This window comes from Clarias gariepinus, chromosome 15 (assembly GCF_024256425.1).
Source record: "Clarias gariepinus isolate MV-2021 ecotype Netherlands chromosome 15, CGAR_prim_01v2, whole genome shotgun sequence".
In the NCBI taxonomy this organism is placed as follows: domain Eukaryota; kingdom Metazoa; phylum Chordata; class Actinopteri; order Siluriformes; family Clariidae; genus Clarias; species Clarias gariepinus.
In genome coordinates, this window is record NC_071114.1 from 27790359 (window position 1) to 27807767 (window position 17409).

A 17409-nucleotide genomic window follows, 5' to 3' on the forward strand; every position below is an offset into this window, starting at 1 on the left:
AAAACACACCCAATGCTTTACTAATCCTGTTAATAAATTCCCAATAAACACTGAAAAGTGTAATGAATTTCATGTTCAAGTTGTGGCAAGCCGAAAGATTAATACAGTGTATTAAGTCATTACTCTAAGTCACATGGAGGAGATACAGTATAAATATCAAGAAATATTAATTGTACATTGTGAGTGGATTTTTTATTAACTGTTTTGAATAAACTTTAAGAAATGAAATCAAGTAGAAAATTAAAGATTTGGAAAATTTATGTAATTGAATTGGAAAATGAATTAACTAACTAACTGTAAAAGGCTGATGGTTTTTGTGATCTATATACAAGATCCCCCAAACCATCAGGCTTTTTACAGTATTTATACTATATACAGTATACTGTATATATATATATATATATATATATATATATGTATATATATATATATATATATATATGTTAATAAAGCACCTGGCCTTACAAATTGACGCAGACCATACATGGTTCTCAAAATTTACATTACATGTGTAGGAATGTGTGTTGAAGAGAAAAGATAACTAAAGTCATAATAGCAAATACAATATGTTGTACAAACACTGAAATAATTAACACAGACAAGGCTGATCCTGTGGACACACCCATCTCTGGCAGACACTAATGAATATTAATGGATATGCAAATGCAACAATTACGAGTCAAAACAAACAAGACGTCGAAAACCCAAACAAGTGAATTTAAAAAAAAATATTTGTGTCTTTTTTGCGAGTTGGCTCTGTGGGCGCAATGGTGGTTGTTCTGATAAAAATTATAATGAGGTCTAAGGTCATGTGATCCCAGTGCCATGCAAGGAAGGTTGGGCCTAATTAGCATACTAAATGTACAGGCTGCACAGAACAATAAAAATATACATAGATAGATGTGCAAGATCAAGACAATAATGCTATCAATCATCATTTTTGTGAATATTTTTCATATTTACTGTGTACTTGTTATAGTCTGAATCAATCTTTAATGCTATCTTTGGTTTGTGGTCATCTTTCTACCATTTTGGTCCATTTTTCTGTTTCTGTTAATTTTTTTAATTTTTTTAGTTGTACAACAGGATGTAAAAACCTGGAACATATCAAATCACATGTTAATCTCTGTAAATTGTCCGTTTGACAGTCACGTGTACTGTATACGTGCCAGCCAACAGTAAAACCTGCTTTCGCAAAGAAAGCAACTCAAAATGTGACAGCAGTCTGACTAAACAGAATAGGATATTACGCAACTTAAAAAGTGCAGATTAAGCTTCCATGACTTCTCCAGGAAAGCAGAAATCATTAGCCTCAGAGGTTAAAATGCAGCGCAGTGGCTGAAACATGTGACAGCGGTGGAAGACAGGAAGATAGGAAAGGACTCCAAATAATAAAACTGCACCCAAGACCAAATCAAACGTTTCATCTGGGTAGAAGGTAAGGCTGGGGTTTGTTAAGTCTAATCGTGTGGATGAATCTGTAGTGATGTTCACAGAAAAGCAGGAAGAGTGTGTGTTGAGTAAACAGCAATGAAATGAAATGAAATGAATCATTGGGATTGATTTGGATTAATTTTATGGCATCACTTCTAATCATTATCTATCTGTCAGCTGTCGGAAAAGTCATCATGAGACCACAGAGAAGTGCACGGACATAATGAAAGTGCTAACGGGTATTGTCTCTGAAACAGCCATGTCAAGAATTTAGCATTTCTAACTTTAGCTCAAACAATCTAAACAGATTGCTTTAAAGATTAGAATTGAGTGACACATCCCTTCTAACAGCTGGTTCGTCCTAGTCTGTTAGATAAGCTTACTTATATCCACAACGTTTTTTTAGTTCATTAGAACGCAAGGCTAATGAGTTTGACTTATGTCATTATTAGACGAATGTCTTTGTGGTACAATTCTCATAAACCTAAGAATAAATTTTTGACACTGGTTAATTATCGGTGTCATTCAGTGTCTAGCAGTACTGGGCCTGTACCAGATACTACAACAATAATGTTAACGAGTTCGTACACCGATCAGCCATAACATTATGACTGGTGAAGTGAAAAACATTGACCACCACCTATAAACCAGCACAGCACCACCACCAGGTAAATTGAATAACATTGATTATCAATTAGGTGGTGGTTTAGTGTTTTTCACTGTCGCCTTCCTTGCACCTTCAGGGTCTAGGTTCAGTTCCTGTCTGGGTTCGATTCCTACCTCAGTGTGCATGTTCTTTCTGTGCTTGGTAAGTTTTTTCTGGGTACTCCGGTTTCCTTTCACAGTCCAAATACATGAGAGTGTGTTTGTATGTGTTGTGTGATGGATTGGCACACTCTGTCCAGGGTGTATCCCGCCTTGTGCCCTAACTCTCCTGGGAAAGTCTCTAGGACTGCATACAAGATAAAGTGATATAGACAATAAGTCAGCGTCAGAGATTGAGTGATTATCAATTATATACTACAAAACTTGTCTGATTCTACAATGCAGCACAACTTGCTAAAAAAAGTCAGTGCTGGCTGCAATAGAAAGGCACCAGAACACCCAGGGCACTACAGCCTGCCACACACCGGGCCCAGCAGGCAAAGGGCCCAAGGCTTCCAAACAAAGCCAGATCTCCATCTAGTTAATTATCTTTTCTGATTGTTAAGATGATGGATTGCATGGTGAATGTACCATACAATCTAAATCTGTGTTTGTTGATATAGAGATTTTCCTTCTTTGTTTAGTTAACAATTATGGACGAAGACTCCAGTGTCAGCACTTTGTAACAATCAGGAAGTTTTCCTTTGTGGGAAAGTCATCAGAACAATGGAGTTTTTGCTTGTTATTTCTCAGCAACACAATATTCTAGTTTTTTTTTTTTTTTTTTTTTTGTGTGTGTGTGCGTGCGTGTGTGTGTGTGTGTGTGTGTGTGTGTGTGTGTGTGTGTGTGTGTGTGTGTGTGTGCGTGTAATTAAGAAAGAGAAAAAAAGGCTTTATTTTGAATTAAAGGTCAGGGGGGCTGGAGCCTATTCTAGGTGACTTAGGGCACAAGACGGGGTACACCCTGGATCCTCTCAGAGGGAGAATCTGATAAAGTAAAAATGTAAAAACCATGGTCTTGATTTACAGTAAAAACTGAGAAAACTGGCTGGCTAACATTTTAGTCAATAGTGCATTTTATATATACATTTAGGCATTTGTCAGACAGCCTAATCCAGAGTGACTTACATTTTATCTTATTCTACATCTGAGCAGTTGAGGGGTCTTGCTCAAGGGTGGCAACTTGGTAATCATGGGGTTTGAACCTGGGACCTTCCGAACTGTAGTCCAATGCCTTAACCACCGAGCGACGCCTGACCCAATAGCAGTTAAAAAGGGATTTAAAGGTAGTAACCTAGTACCCAGTTTTAATGAGTGACACTGAGTGTCAATGATCCAGTGACAGAACCTTTTGTTAGTTAGTTGTTAGTTGTAAAGTCTAGCTTTATTAGACTGGGTGCACTTTCATTCTAAAACTATTTAAAATATATTATTTATATTCCTGGAAAGATGTTATTTTGTACATGACAGAAAAATGCTATAACCTTGATACCACAACACATTAACCTTCATCAAATATAATATCAATAGACTGGTGACAGGATCAGAGTCAGGCTCACCCATGCCTGTGGGGCTCCACCCTTGGTGCTGGACCGCTTTGCATGTTATTTACATTTACGTTTACAATTTGGCATTTGGTGGATGTTCTTATCCAGAGCGACTTACAAAAAGCTTCTGTCATTGAATAGATCCTTAGACTGGTTACTAGGTTACTAGCTATTACTACCATCAGTCAGTCAAACACTGACTTCTGTTTAGAAGGTTTTTTGCTTGTTTGTTTGTTTGTTTTTTAAAGGGCAATTAACCCAAATATCTGTCAGTGACTTGGCTATACAGACATGTAGAAAAGTTCATTCCACCACCTTGGTGCCAGAACAGAAAACGGTCTAGATACATGTCTTCCTTGAGCTCTGAGAGATGGTGAGCTGAGCAGTGCTGGAGGATCCGAGGCAACGTGCTGTGGTGCAGCGTGTGATTAGAGCTGAGAGGTAAATGGGTGCTGGGCCGTTTTTAGCTTTGTCAGTGTTTTGAATTTGATGCGAGCAGCTACTAGTATCCAGTGGAGGGAGCAGACAATGGTGGACAGAGGTAGACCTGCTAGGAGTGAGTTGCAGTAGTCCAGTCTTGAAATAACAAGAGACCGAACAAGCACCTGAGCAGTCTGTGTGGAGAGAATAGGATTAATTCTCCTGATGTTACTGTATAAAGAAGAAAGCGACAAGAGCGAGTAAGGTTAGGAAGGAAAAGAGTGAATGGGTGCCTGAGGAAGGAACAGAGAGAATGAGTTGCGTGTCATTTGCAAAACAATGGTATAAAAAGCAATGTGAGGATATGACCTTACCAAGAGACTGGCTATAGAGGGCATGTTATGACTGATCAGTGTATTAATATCTAATATATTTAGACACATAAATATTATTTAAAAAGTTCATTTCCAAAGTGCTAAAATGACAACAACAACAAAAAAAACTTCGAGAATAAATACACCAAAATAAGTAAGTTTACTGTTTCCATGGCAACATGTTTTGAGCTAGGTGAGATTTAATATTATTACACATATTTTAACTGAGTTTCAACAACATATGCAGCAATATATGTGTAAAGAAAAAGGCTCCTGACTACTTGGACCCCATTCTGAAAAGGAGAGAGAGAGAGAGAGAGAGAGAGAGAAAGAGAGAGAGAGAGGGTGTGGCTTCAGTCAATTAAAGCTGGTGTGAAGTTTTATAAATTGAGACCTGTTCTCTATTACAGATGAATGAGTGTGCGATGACATGGAGGTGAAGAATTTTGTCTGATTAGTGCATTGTAAGTATGTCATTCTTATTGATCTGATTGTTTTTTTTTTCTGTTTATTTGTTTTATGTTATTTAATTATGACATATTTTATTAAATACCCTTTCATACAGAAACAACTTATGCAGTATACATTAGATATGCAAAAAAAAATATTAAGAAATAATTTAGATGTTTGGCACATCATTGTCTATGTTCAAGAATATTATAAGTTAAAAAAGAAGCCTATGTGAAATTAAAATTTTTGACATATCCTTGACATCCTCCTACAAAATGTATACAGTTTATATTTGGTACATTATGCATTTTTTTGGTGATTAAAAAAAATACCTCAAAAAACTTTTTTTTTTTAATTTGATGTGACTGGTACAAATGCATGTATTTTAACTTAATTTTGGGATTTTGTGTAGAAAGTTTGTAACGAATGGCAGTTTAGACTCTCTATAGAAAATAAAACATGGTATATAATTTAAAATACAAATATTAGACATTTGTTTAAAATATATACATTAAACAAACAAAATAAAAACAATTGTAACATTTACTGTAAAATATTGTTGAACTGAACTAAAAATGTAGCAATTTCCTAGACATCATATAAATTCCTCAATTTATGACTCTTGCATTATGCAGTTTTTTAAGAACATGTTATATAATACAATTGCTTCTAAAAGTGTTACATTTTTTAGTCTGCCACATTTTTAAAACATAATTTGGATTTATTTTTGTTTAAAGATATGATTATCTGAGAATGACAAATAGTCTAGAAACCTTAACAACTGTAATCAGACTAATAATGTTAAAATACAATAATGATCTCAAATGATGGGGAGGTGGTTGGCTTCTTATATTTTTCTTAATATTTCTGCAAGTGTGGTTAATGTGCATGAAACTATTAATTAAAAGATCAAGTTTAAACACGTGACTAAGGTGGTTTCTTGATTTTATTTTATGCATTGTGTCTGTTTATTACTCATGTTTCCGTTGTGGCTCATGAACCTTTGCTTTAAATTAAATTAAACAGAACAACAGAAACGGCTTTGAGGGATTTCCAGCATTTTATTAAATAAGGTAAATTTTACTTGCACGCATTAATGTATTTCTAATTCATAAATGTATCATCTGCATATTACTGTTCAGGATAAATTTGCTATTCATTTTCAAATCCAAAGCTGTCTGTGACAAAAAGGATTTTCTCCACAAACATGGCCACAGAGTATCCCGCGGACAAGTTAGTAATACTGTCTTTTGCAGCTCAATCATAAGTTTGTGTATGATTAATAATTAAACCTGCTTTTACCACTTTATATGTTAATACACAATGAGAAAGTGAATGTTTTTTTCCCTCTTTTCATTTAGATTTAAAGCTGTGTGGTTGATTCTCTTTATGCTTGGATTAGGGACTTTACTGCCATGGAATTTCTTCATGACTGCCACTGTGGTAAATTTTAAAATAATTTATTATTATTATTATTATTATTATTATCAAAACAATTCAGATGTGTTTGAGTGTCTGTCTATGTGTCGAATGGCACTTGGGGTGAGGGACCTTGCTCAAGGGTCCTACAGTGGCAACTTGGCGGCGCCGGGGCTTGAACCCGAGACCTCCTGGTCAGCACCAAGCCGCCCCTGCTCTATATACAAGAATATTGCAATAACAATTTCCCTTTACCTTGCTTTGTTTTGAAAAAATCTACTGTTCAAAAAGTTTTTAAAAGTGGGGATAATACCATTTCCTACATTTAAAAAAAAATGGAGTTTCACTTGTCATGCAACTGTCACAAGTAAAGAAGACATTGTAAGTGTAAAACATTCAAGTTTTGAGACATCAGGAGTGTAACACATTCATAAACATTCTTTAAAACCTTTACACATTCAATTTTTTTTTTTACTGTGGCTAAGAGTCTCATCACCGTACTGTGCTTGAAGTCTTCTGCATATGGCAGTCGGTTTTACGCCTTAATTCACCTGAAGAAAGCTTTGACACTGGAGACTCCTTCCACTAATGTTAAATAAATATGTCCTTACATTTAATGTCGCCAGATCATTGATTACACATTACTGTAGATCATATTAAATTTAAAGTCAGCGCGCTGGTTGAGCTGTTTATATAAGAAAAAAGCTCAAACTGGTTGTTGTTAAAAGAAATTAACTCATGAGACTTGAAGAGAATTGAATTACATTTAACCTCTTTGGGTGTTTTCCGTGTTTAACTCATTTATTGTCAAACTTGACAATACTGGTTAATATCCATCTATCTATCTATATATATCTATATCTATATATATACGTATATATATATATAGTATTTTCTTTTTCCCTGCTTTTTGCCTTTTTTGTCTGTCCCATGCTGTTGACCACACTGGGAGATCACTGGGAGTTCTTCATCATTTCAGTAGCAGTGGTGGTTTTTATGGGGCTTGGTTGCTAGCCTGATGATCAACCATGGTGCAGTTATTTGTATGGGCGTAGGGTTACAGATTAGACCCTTCAATAACCCTTCAGTATCAATAAGGTGCCCTGTTTAACAGCAGATAAACACAGAGTCATAATACTCTTTACACAGAAACCCAACAGTGTCCTGATTAATGCTAGAACATGCAGCAATAAATGTCAGATAAGTATTCTATTGCTTATTCTATCTCTTCTCTATATTTTTACCTACAGTACTTTAAGCAGCGCCTCGCCGACCCTGCTCCAGTCAACGAGACCTTAGGAGAGAGTCGAAATGGCCTGATAGACAAATTCAGCAACACAATGACCCTGTGTGCCATGATCCCTCTCTTAATCTTTACCTGCCTCAACTCCATTCTTTACCAGAGGTAAGAATGATACATTGATTCACCGAGCATATTGTCAGACTTTACATAAATGATTCTGGACAATTATGGTGGACAGACTAAAACATAGCCAAGGTTGATTGCACTCTTCATGTCGAGCGAAATGAAAGTTATAGTGTTCTAGTATTTTAATGAGTTCTGCTTTATGGTTTCATCAGTGTCACAATTAACCAAAAGATGATTAGTAATATACTGTATATGTCATAACGTTTTTTTTTTTACTTGACACACCTAATATGAAGACCCACTATGATCAGATGAATTTTATTATGTTTTTATCCAGAACTTTTATGTATTACTGTAGGTCAACAGGCATTCCTAATAAAGTGAGCCAGTTGTGCCATAGCATCTGTCCTAACCTTTGACCTTACTATTTTACCAGAATTCCTCAGAACATAAGGATTTTGGGTAGTCTCGTATCCATCTTGGTGGTGCTTTGTGTGACTGCCATCATGGTTAAACTGTCTGTTAATCCCATACCATTCTTTGCCATTACCATGATAAAGATTGTCATTATTAATGGTGAGTTCTGCATCTCTCATGCACACACACACACACATGTACAGTACATACATGCACACAGTTTAACCACAGCTGTGATATATGGGATGATTCTAACACCTCAAACTAAAAATATTCAGGGAAGTTAATGCATACATTCAGTTAGTGTGTGTCTGTGTTTTTTTCTTTTTTTTTAGCGTTTGGCGCTATACTCCAGGGCAGTCTCTTTGGTATGGCCGGTGTGTTCCCTGATGGTTACACGACACCCATCATGAGCGGTCAGGGTCTGTCTGGAACCTTCGCTGCGTTAGCTATGATCTGCACCATCGCAAGTAAAACCGACCAAATGCTAAGTGTGCAAAATAAACTTCAACACGGGAAGATTTTCTCACCTTTCCTTCCCTTTCACAGGTGGTTCTGATTTAATGGACTGTGCTTTTGGGTACTTCATTACCGCCTGCATTGTTATCAGTCTCGCCATTCTGTCCTACATCATCCTCCCAAAACTGGTGAGCAGAAACCTGTATCCTGCCATCAGGACAATCTTATGACATCCAGACTGGGAAAATGACTCCACCCATCTTTCTACTTCCTACAGGAGTTCTACCGATACTACCAGAAGAAAAGCCAGAACGATCCAGCTTTAGATGCGGAGAAAGAAATCAAACTAATGAAAAATGGTATGTATTCAATCGAGTTTCAAGTCATGGTGGAGTTACTGGATTCAAAGCTAATGTGAAATGTTTTGAACCTGCTTTAGGGGACAGCAGAGGAGGGATGAGCACAAGCGAAGATGTTCAGCAAAATCCCTCAATTCTGAGCATCTTTAAAAAAGTAAAACACTCATCAATCATATGCAGCTTTTTATTGCACTAAACCATTAGAAAGTGTAACAAGCGGTAGGGTTTATTCCTGTAAATAAACCTGAACTAAAGAGGAATAAGGATCAGAGTTCGTCATTAGGTCCTAAAAAAAATAAAAACACTTTGGGGACATTACAAGATAGGTGAAAAGTAACTAGGCATTAACAATTGGTAATAAAGTCCATATTTCTAATACAAATTTAATGAAACAAATTGTACATGTACATGTACTGCCTCCAAGTCATCCAATGTGCAAGGTTTTTCCCACGGGAAAAAAATCACATGGAGTGAGATCTGAATTCTTGGAGGTCATTCAATAAATTTGTACTAGAAATATTGATCTTATTACCAATTTTATATGTCTAGCTGCTTTTTACTCACCCTGTATGTTATTAGGGAAAACAATCAATGACAGCATGTGGTGATGTATTGGAGCTACTGAATAATGCCATTAACGTCAGTACAGTGAATCAGTGCTTTAAATAACCACAGCTGTGACGATAGTTAGTACAGTATAACCTTCAACGGTCCTTTTAAGGAACAGTTTTATGAACAAGTAATTAATATTGACAATATAGTGAAATATTTTTGTTTCGTTTTGCTAGCAAAGAAGCCACACTCGCTTTCTAGCATGTCGTTCATTCACAATCATTTAAACCTGTTAAAAGCTGCTTCTATTATAATCAGCCATCTGTTTTTCCATTTTATTCTTAACCAATGAGCTTTTATATTTTACATCAGAAGATATGTTCATGATATATGTTCAAAATAATAGCAGTGTGTTAAAAAAAGTGAGTAAAGCTCCATATCCATATAATAACTTTTTTTAAATAATTTTTTGTTTATTTTTTTTTATTAATCAATGCAACTGTATGACCAAGACAAAGCAATTTCCCTCTGTGATTAATAAAGTTCTTTGAATCTTTGAACTTTTCATTTAAATCACACAAATGCATTGGACACGTTGCACGTTCTATACTGAATCACAACATGAAGAAAAATGTGCAAAATGTATTAATAGTTTATAGAAAGTGAAGAAAAACTAGTATTAGTAGAAGAATAATAGTCTGTTCAAAAAAAATAGCGGTGTCATCATTCATCTTTATAAAGTGATGAATTTACAGTTTAAACAAAAATGCTTGAAGTTTAATCTTTCTTGTGCATCTTTGAACTAATATTTAGTTGTATAACCTGCTTTCTGAGAACTGCTTCACATCTGTGACGATTGTACTACACGCCACAATTCCTCTGCATTTCTTAGTTTTGTCTCAGAAACAGCATTTTTAATGTCAGCCCACAAGTTTTCTATTGGATTAGGGTCTGGGGATTGGGCTGGACACTCCATAACGTCTGGAACCAAGATGCCTCCTGCTTACTGGTGTGTTTGGGGTCGTTGTCTTATTAAAACTCCCATTTCAAGGGCATTTCCTCCTCGGCATGGGGCAGCGTGACCTCTTTAAGTATTCTGATGTACTCAAATTGATCCATGATCCCTGAAATGTGATAAATAGGCCCAACACCATAGTACGAGAAGCTTCCCCATATCATGATGCTTGTGCCTCCATGCTTCACTGTCTTCACAGTATACTGTCTGCGGCCTCTAGACCCAAAAAGGACAATCTTGCTTTCATCAGTCCACAAAATATTGCATAATTTCTCTTTAGGCCATTCAATGTGTTCTTTAGCGAACTGTAACCTCTTTAGCACATGTCTTTTTTCAACAATGGGACTTCTTGCTGATAGCTTGGCTTCACATAGCCGTCTTCTAATAGTAACAGTACTCATAGGTAACTTTAGGTGTTCTTTGATCATGCTGGAACTGATCATTGGCTAAGTCTTTGTCAATTTTGTTATTCTTCAATCCATTCAAATGATAGTTTTCCATTTTCTTCCACGTCTTTCTGGTTTTGATCTCCATTTTAAAGCATTTGGTATAATTTTAGCAGAGCAGTCTATCATTTTCTGCACTTCTTTGTATGTTTTCCCATCTCTAATCAACTATTGAATCAAAGTATGTTGTTTTGAACAATGTCTGGACGACACGTTTTACTCTGATTTTAAGAGAGAAATGCACAGGGCGACCTTTTCTGCATTTATCCTTACATAAGGGGAACTTGTTTTACACCTGCTTTTTACAGAATAATTTACCTCTCAAATTGAACTCCACGCTGCTATTATTTTGAACACGCCCCATTTCAATCAATGAATAAATTACACAGAATCAGGTGCATCCAATCATGACTGTTGGGTCTGTATTGCTCCACTACACCTACAAGTCAAATATTTACCATGAAGAAATATAATTTCTCCCAAAAACAATTATAAAAAATTTATATCACAAGCACAGAACAGTGAATTGATACAAACAGTGAAACCTCCCAGATGACTCTTGGAACACTGCCGGACTTGTATTATTTTTATTATTTATTTGTCTCTTTTTCTTGCTCTGTAGATCTGGGTGATGGCTCTGTCTGTGTGCTTTGCCTTCACTGTCACCATCGGCGCTTTTCCCGCTGTCATTGTGGACGTCAAATCTACCATTGCTGATGGAGGACGTTGGGGTAAGCTGAAGTGTGTGTGCATGTGTGAAATGTCTGAAAAATAACCTGCAAAGAGAACATGCAAACTCCATGCATGCGGAGCGGAGGTGAGATTCAAACCTCTAGCCCTGGCAATGTGAGGCAATACTGCTAACTGAAGGGGTGGTAAGAGAAACTTCAAACTAACCCATCAATAGAGTTTCAGTTGAGTTAGTCGGCTTCTGGGATCTTATTTTCTAGCTGAAGTTAAGATTGGAACTTTGAAAAACATTGGTGTCTTGGTCAAATCCACATATGACTGCACTCACTGGCTTGTATTGGGGCAAGGGTAGCTTGGTGGTTAAAGTTCTGGACTGCAGGTCAGAAGATACTTAGTTTGAGTCCCGGAATCACTGAGCTGCTACTCATGCACCCTTGAGCAAGATTCAAAAAACAATAAATGCAGGAACCCAAACTCCTGACATTACAGATCCAAGAGAAGAAAGTGGCATTCGCTAAGGAAATCTAAGGAAGATTTGGACAGGCCACTTGTCATGGGTGCAAGGATGCAGGCAAGACATACAGTAAGTGCAAATGTTAAGACTTTAATGACTAAAGTTAACACATGCAAACAAAACAGGAAGCTTTCACCTGAATAGTCTCAAAATGGTGACGAGAAATTGCAAAACAACCACTGAGTTCAAGACATGACTACTGTATTTGTAAACAAACAAATTAGCAAACCAGGCTCAGGTGAGAGTATGCAGCATGTCACCGAGGTGCACTCTGGGAAATGAAGTTCAAAGTGAACACCAGGTCTCTGGGTGCAAGGCGCCCTCTAGGGGTTATTCCGGACACCACCAAAGTATTTGCCTCACTCAAGTGATACCTGTGGAAGAGATCGAACCAGAGGTGCTGCACTAGATTCTGGGCCCCCTGCAAACATAATAGACTGGACCCAGAAAGAGACCTTGACAAAGCAAACCCTTATAAATGGGCATTGCATTTTTTAAAGGCCCTCTGCCACTCAAGGGACCTTGGAATGGTGCTTACTTACTCCACCTTTGCGTCTCTTTCTTTTGCCTATTCTGCTGATTTGTCTCTGTGAATCAGGAAACATGGGCCCTGCACCAAATGGACTTGAACAAATTAGAGGTATTTCAAACATAATGCCTGTGCCAGGTCCTGACTGCAGCAACCCGCAGTAGAAGAGCAAATCCAGCTGTGGAGGCTCACATGAGCCCAGGTCACATGTGCAGAAAGGGGCCAGATCGTTTAACCACGCAGACTCCCACGCGGTGGAGGATCCAAGGAACTGCAACAAAGAAAACGTGGATCAAGCAAGAGCCAAAGGACCTGAAGAGCAAGCAACTTTTCTTTATCTCATCCAGGCCAGCACCATCACTATGGATTTTAAAGCATAAAAAGATGTCACAAAAAGTCTGAAATCCTGTAACAGTAACAACAGTGTGCTGGTAGTGGGGCGAATCCTTCTTTCAGCTACAATCTACGAATCAAAATAGGAAGTTTATGTAATAAAGCATTATTTAATTACATTATATAACAATGCAAAACCTTAACATTATAAACTGGATGTTTTTGTTTCTCTCATCAGAGAAATATTACATTCCCGTCTCCGGTTTTCTGCTCTTCAACCTGTGTGACTGGTTGGGACGGAGCCTGACTGCTGTGTGTTTGTGGGTAAGCTACGTACTGTATACACATGTACACAGAATTTATTTCGGTGCAAAAGTTGCCAGTTATTCTTTTTATTTTCATGTAGATACACCCGAAAATATTGGCACCCTTCAGTGTAACAGACAAGAACCATTCCAAATAGTGACTATAGACAATGATCGAAGTTGAAACAACTGGAGAAACTACTTATCTTTTCTCTAAAACCCATTTTTGGGCAAATGAGGTTACATGCATGATAGAAATGCAAAAACCAAACAAAATTTCACACAAACATTTAAATTTAGAAAAATTCTGGCAGGTTCAAAAACATAAAAGGTGCTTTCATTCTTGTAGGACATTAGACAAGGACATTTTGAATCATATTGATGATATTATGGACACTTTTCTGTTTACTTTTCTTTCAGCCAGGGAAGGACAGCAAACTTTTGCCAGCGCTTCTGTTGGCGCGTCTGATCTTTGTGCCTCTCTTCATGCTGTGTAACGTACAGCCACGCTTCATCATGCCTGTCTACTTCTCTCATGACGCCTGGTTCACCGTCTTCATCACCCTCTTCGGTTTCTCCAACGGCTACCTGGTCACCCTTTGCATGTGTTTTTGTCCCAAGTGAGTCTACCAGTTTGAGATTATTTTAGCTGACATGACATGGTTTCTTGTGGTTATAAAGGAATGGACATGATTAGCAACAGTATTTAGGTAGGCCCTGGCATTTAAGCCATGGTCAGTTCAGACCAAGGGGCCCTAAGTATGCCAAGAAAACATCCCCTGCAATATTTACCTTGGTTTCTGGCAGGGGTAGCACAGTGGTTAAGGCTTTGCACTATGGTCTGGATGGTCCCAGGTTCAAACTCGGCCACCACCAAGTCACCACTGTTGGACCCTTAAGCAAGGCCCTTAACCCTTAACTGCTCAGATGTAAAATGAGATAAAAATGTAAGGATGTGTGCTTCTGCTGAACTGCTGAAATGTAAATATTACTTGAATTACACAACCTCCATCACAACCAGCCTGAACCGTTGAAAAATGGCAGGATGGATTCATGCTTCCATGTTGTTTACACCAAATTCTGACCTTACCATCTGAACTTTACAGCAGAAATTAAGACTCATGAGACCAGGCAACGTTTTTCCTCCTGTCCACTTTTGGTAAGCGCATACAAATTGTAGCCTCAGTTTCCTGTTCTTAGCTGACAGGAGCAGCATCCGGTGTGGTCCTTTGCTGCTGTAGGCCACCTGCTTTAAGGTTGATGTGTTGTGCATTCAGAGATGTTCTTCTGCATACCCCAGGTGCAAAGAGATGTTATTTGTGATGCTGTTGGCTTAATGTCACCTCAAAACAATCTGGCCGTCCTCAACAAGATATTTTCTCTCTTTCAGACCGTTCTCTGTAAGATAAGATAAGATAACATAAGATAAATCTTTGTTCATCCTGAGGGAAATTGCAGTTCTGCAGCAGCTCGGACAAAAGCCCAAACTGAAAACCATACACAAGCACTTAAGGCTGGGACGAGACCATTAAAAAAAAACACACAACAAAACAAAGGAAAGCCCTAGAGATGGTTGTGCACGAAAATCCCAGTAGATCAGCAATTTCAGAAATACTCAGACCAGCCCGTCTGGCACCAACAATCATGCCACGTTCACTGAAGTAACTGAAATCACATTTCTTCTCCATTCTGATGCTCGGTTTGAACTTTAGAAGATAGTCTTGACCATGTCTACATGCCTAAGTGCATTGAGTTGCACTGAGCCATGTGATTGGCTGATTAGATATTTGCATAAATAATAATAATACAAACAAAGAAACAAAAAACGGTCGAACAGGTGAAGCAGACACTGGTCTAGAATGTCGATGTATGCTTAAGCATTGCAATTTTTACGATCACTGTCACTAAGAGAGACAAACCTGTCCTGGCAGGACAATAATGCGGGAGTAGAAGAACCCCAGTGTCCTGCAAAGAACCTGGACCTCAATCACATAACAACAATAAACAACTTAAACGATTGTACAAAAGCCCAGTGCTTTTTATAGTAACAAAGAAGAACCAGTTTGGTATAAATGCCAATAGTTTTTTAATTAGATGTAGAACAAAGCAGTACAGTGCGTACAGTATATACAGTAAAGTATGACATACATGCAGTAGGAGAAAGCTGAAATGTTATATTCATGTCACCTTTCTTTACTCTGTCTCCAGGCTAGTGGATGGACACGAAGCAGAGACGGCTGGAGCCATCATGGCTTTTTTCTTGTCTCTAGGTCTGGCCTTCGGCGCGGCCGTCTCCTTCCTGTTTCGAGGGGTCATTTGAGGTCAACGTGTCAATTGTGGGATGTTTATTGACGTTCTATTTTCAGTTCGATTGGTTTGATATGATCTCCTTGTCAGTTCAGATGCGAGGAGGAGGAGAAAGGTCTGTGGGAAGTGAAGTGGGTAAAACCGTCGGACAGCTTGAATCATAGTGAGACATTCCCTTATGATGGAATTAACTTTAAAAAAAAAAAAACATTTTAGTTTCACCTTTTTACTAAAAAAACTACCTCTTTTTTATATTGTTTAAAGAGTCTATTATGATATGTACACTTCTTGCTTTATTGAGTTGTATAAAGCACCACAGGGTTTGAAAATTAATCAAGAATTAATCGAAACAAACATTCTCTAATCGACATAATCTTGCCCGTGTCAATTATTATTAATATTTTAAAAAATCTTTAATCCTTTTTTTATTCTGTTTCTACTTTCCCGGTGGCACAGTGGCTTAGTGGTTAGCACTGTTGCCCTGCACCTCCAGGGTCTGGGTTCGATTCCTGCCTTGGGATCTGTGTGCATGGAGTTTGCATGTTCTCTCCGTGCTTGGTGGGTTTCCTCCCACAGTCCAAAAACATGCAGATTATGCTAATTGGCGTTCCCAAATTGCCCGTAGTGTGTGAATAAGTGTGTGTGCGCCCTGCAATGGATGGACACCTCATCCAAGGTGTACGCCGCCTCGTGCCCTAAGCCTCCTGGGATAGGCTCAGTCTCCCCGCGACCCTGTATACAGGATAAAGCGGTATAGACGATGCGTAAGAGATTCAGTGAGTAATACTTTCTCCACTGTGTGTGTTCATGTTCTGTCCACTTAAAAACATATGACTGTGTGTAGTCACATGAGTCCACCCCTTCCAGTCTGTAACACGGACAAGAACTCTTTCATTAGGAAAGAAAATGTAACAGTTGAGCATATTTACAGTACAAACCTCGTCAGTGAAGTACGAGGACAAAGAAAACAAAGCAAAAACAAAATAGTAAACATTAATCAGAATTAGAAAAATGTTCAGTTAATCATGATGCTAATTTAAGGTCATATTAATAAGCAGTTATAACAAAGTTTACTATATGTATACTGTACATTATATTATACTACTATATATTAGAAATTTTCCAAGTGTGGGATGAATAAAGGTATATCTTATTTTATCTTATCTTATACTATGTATGTATATATTATAGTATGTTATATACTATATATTTATGTTATAGTATGTTTTATATTTTATTGTATGTTATACTGAACTAATATACTAAAGTTTTTCAATTGTATCGTAATGTATGTCTGACAAAAATATATGATGGAATGTCTGGATACGTAGACAAAATAAAAAAAAAGTTTAAAAAGTATCAATGACAGCAAATGCTTAAATTTGCTCTTATAAAACCTTAGATATATATGCTGAATATATGATCATTACGTGTTAGATAATAAGAGATCATTTTTTTCCTTAGTGTAATAAGTGTTCTTTTATAAACTACAGACTTCAGATGGGGTAAAAAGTTGAGTGGTTCTGTTCCATCTTTCCCATCTTGTCAGTTTTCAAAATCATCTTGGGTTTGAAATAAAAAAATAAAATAATTCTTCATCTCATATTAAAAAAAAAAACAATGTAAGGATGCAGACTTGGCTCACCCTCACGAAAACAAAGGAACTTCGCAGAAATTCATTTTTCGTCAAATAAGTAAGAAAGGTCATTATTGTTTACAAATCTGTGTCCGTCAGAACCACAAAATCCAGATGACGCCGAGTCAGCACTGACCCATGACGCGGCCTCCTTGCATTTCCCGCGAGTCCAGCTGCAACCAAACGCCA

The 17409-nt window shown here is 37.5% G+C and overlaps 1 protein-coding gene across 2 annotated transcripts; it reads left to right on the forward strand.

Moving 5' to 3' along the window:
- The first annotated feature begins 1283 nt into the window (after positions 1 to 1283).
- Positions 1284 to 16552, forward strand: slc29a1b (solute carrier family 29 member 1b). 2 transcript variants are annotated; one of them, XM_053513669.1, is made up of 15 exons: positions 1284 to 1438; positions 4831 to 4884; positions 5897 to 5943; positions 6045 to 6103; positions 6232 to 6313; positions 7540 to 7694; positions 8095 to 8234; positions 8411 to 8545; positions 8625 to 8722; positions 8812 to 8893; positions 8974 to 9047; positions 11529 to 11637; positions 13211 to 13296; positions 13698 to 13897; positions 15486 to 16552. In XM_053513669.1, exons 4-15 carry the CDS (start codon positions 6078 to 6080, stop codon positions 15595 to 15597), a joined length of 1299 nt encoding a protein of 432 aa, XP_053369644.1. In that variant the 5' UTR covers positions 1284 to 1438; positions 4831 to 4884; positions 5897 to 5943; positions 6045 to 6077; the 3' UTR covers positions 15598 to 16552. The 2 variants fall into 2 exon arrangements, with proteins under 2 accessions (XP_053369644.1, XP_053369645.1); XM_053513670.1 differs by lacking the exon at positions 5897 to 5943 and having other exon boundaries at positions 4831 to 4888; positions 6013 to 6103.
- Positions 16553 to 17409: the final 857 nt, after the last annotated feature.

Excerpts from the sequence above, each read along its gene's own strand:
- slc29a1b (XM_053513670.1), top strand. The coding sequence starts at position 6,078 with ATGGCCACAGAGTATCCCGCGGACAA. Across the intron at positions 8,235-8,410 it reads AAAGATTGTCATTATTAATG|CGTTTGGCGCTATACTCCAG; the intron begins GTGAGTTCTGCA and ends CTTTTTTTTTAG. Across the intron at positions 13,898-15,485 it reads TGCATGTGTTTTTGTCCCAA|GCTAGTGGATGGACACGAAG; the intron begins GTGAGTCTACCA and ends CTCTGTCTCCAG.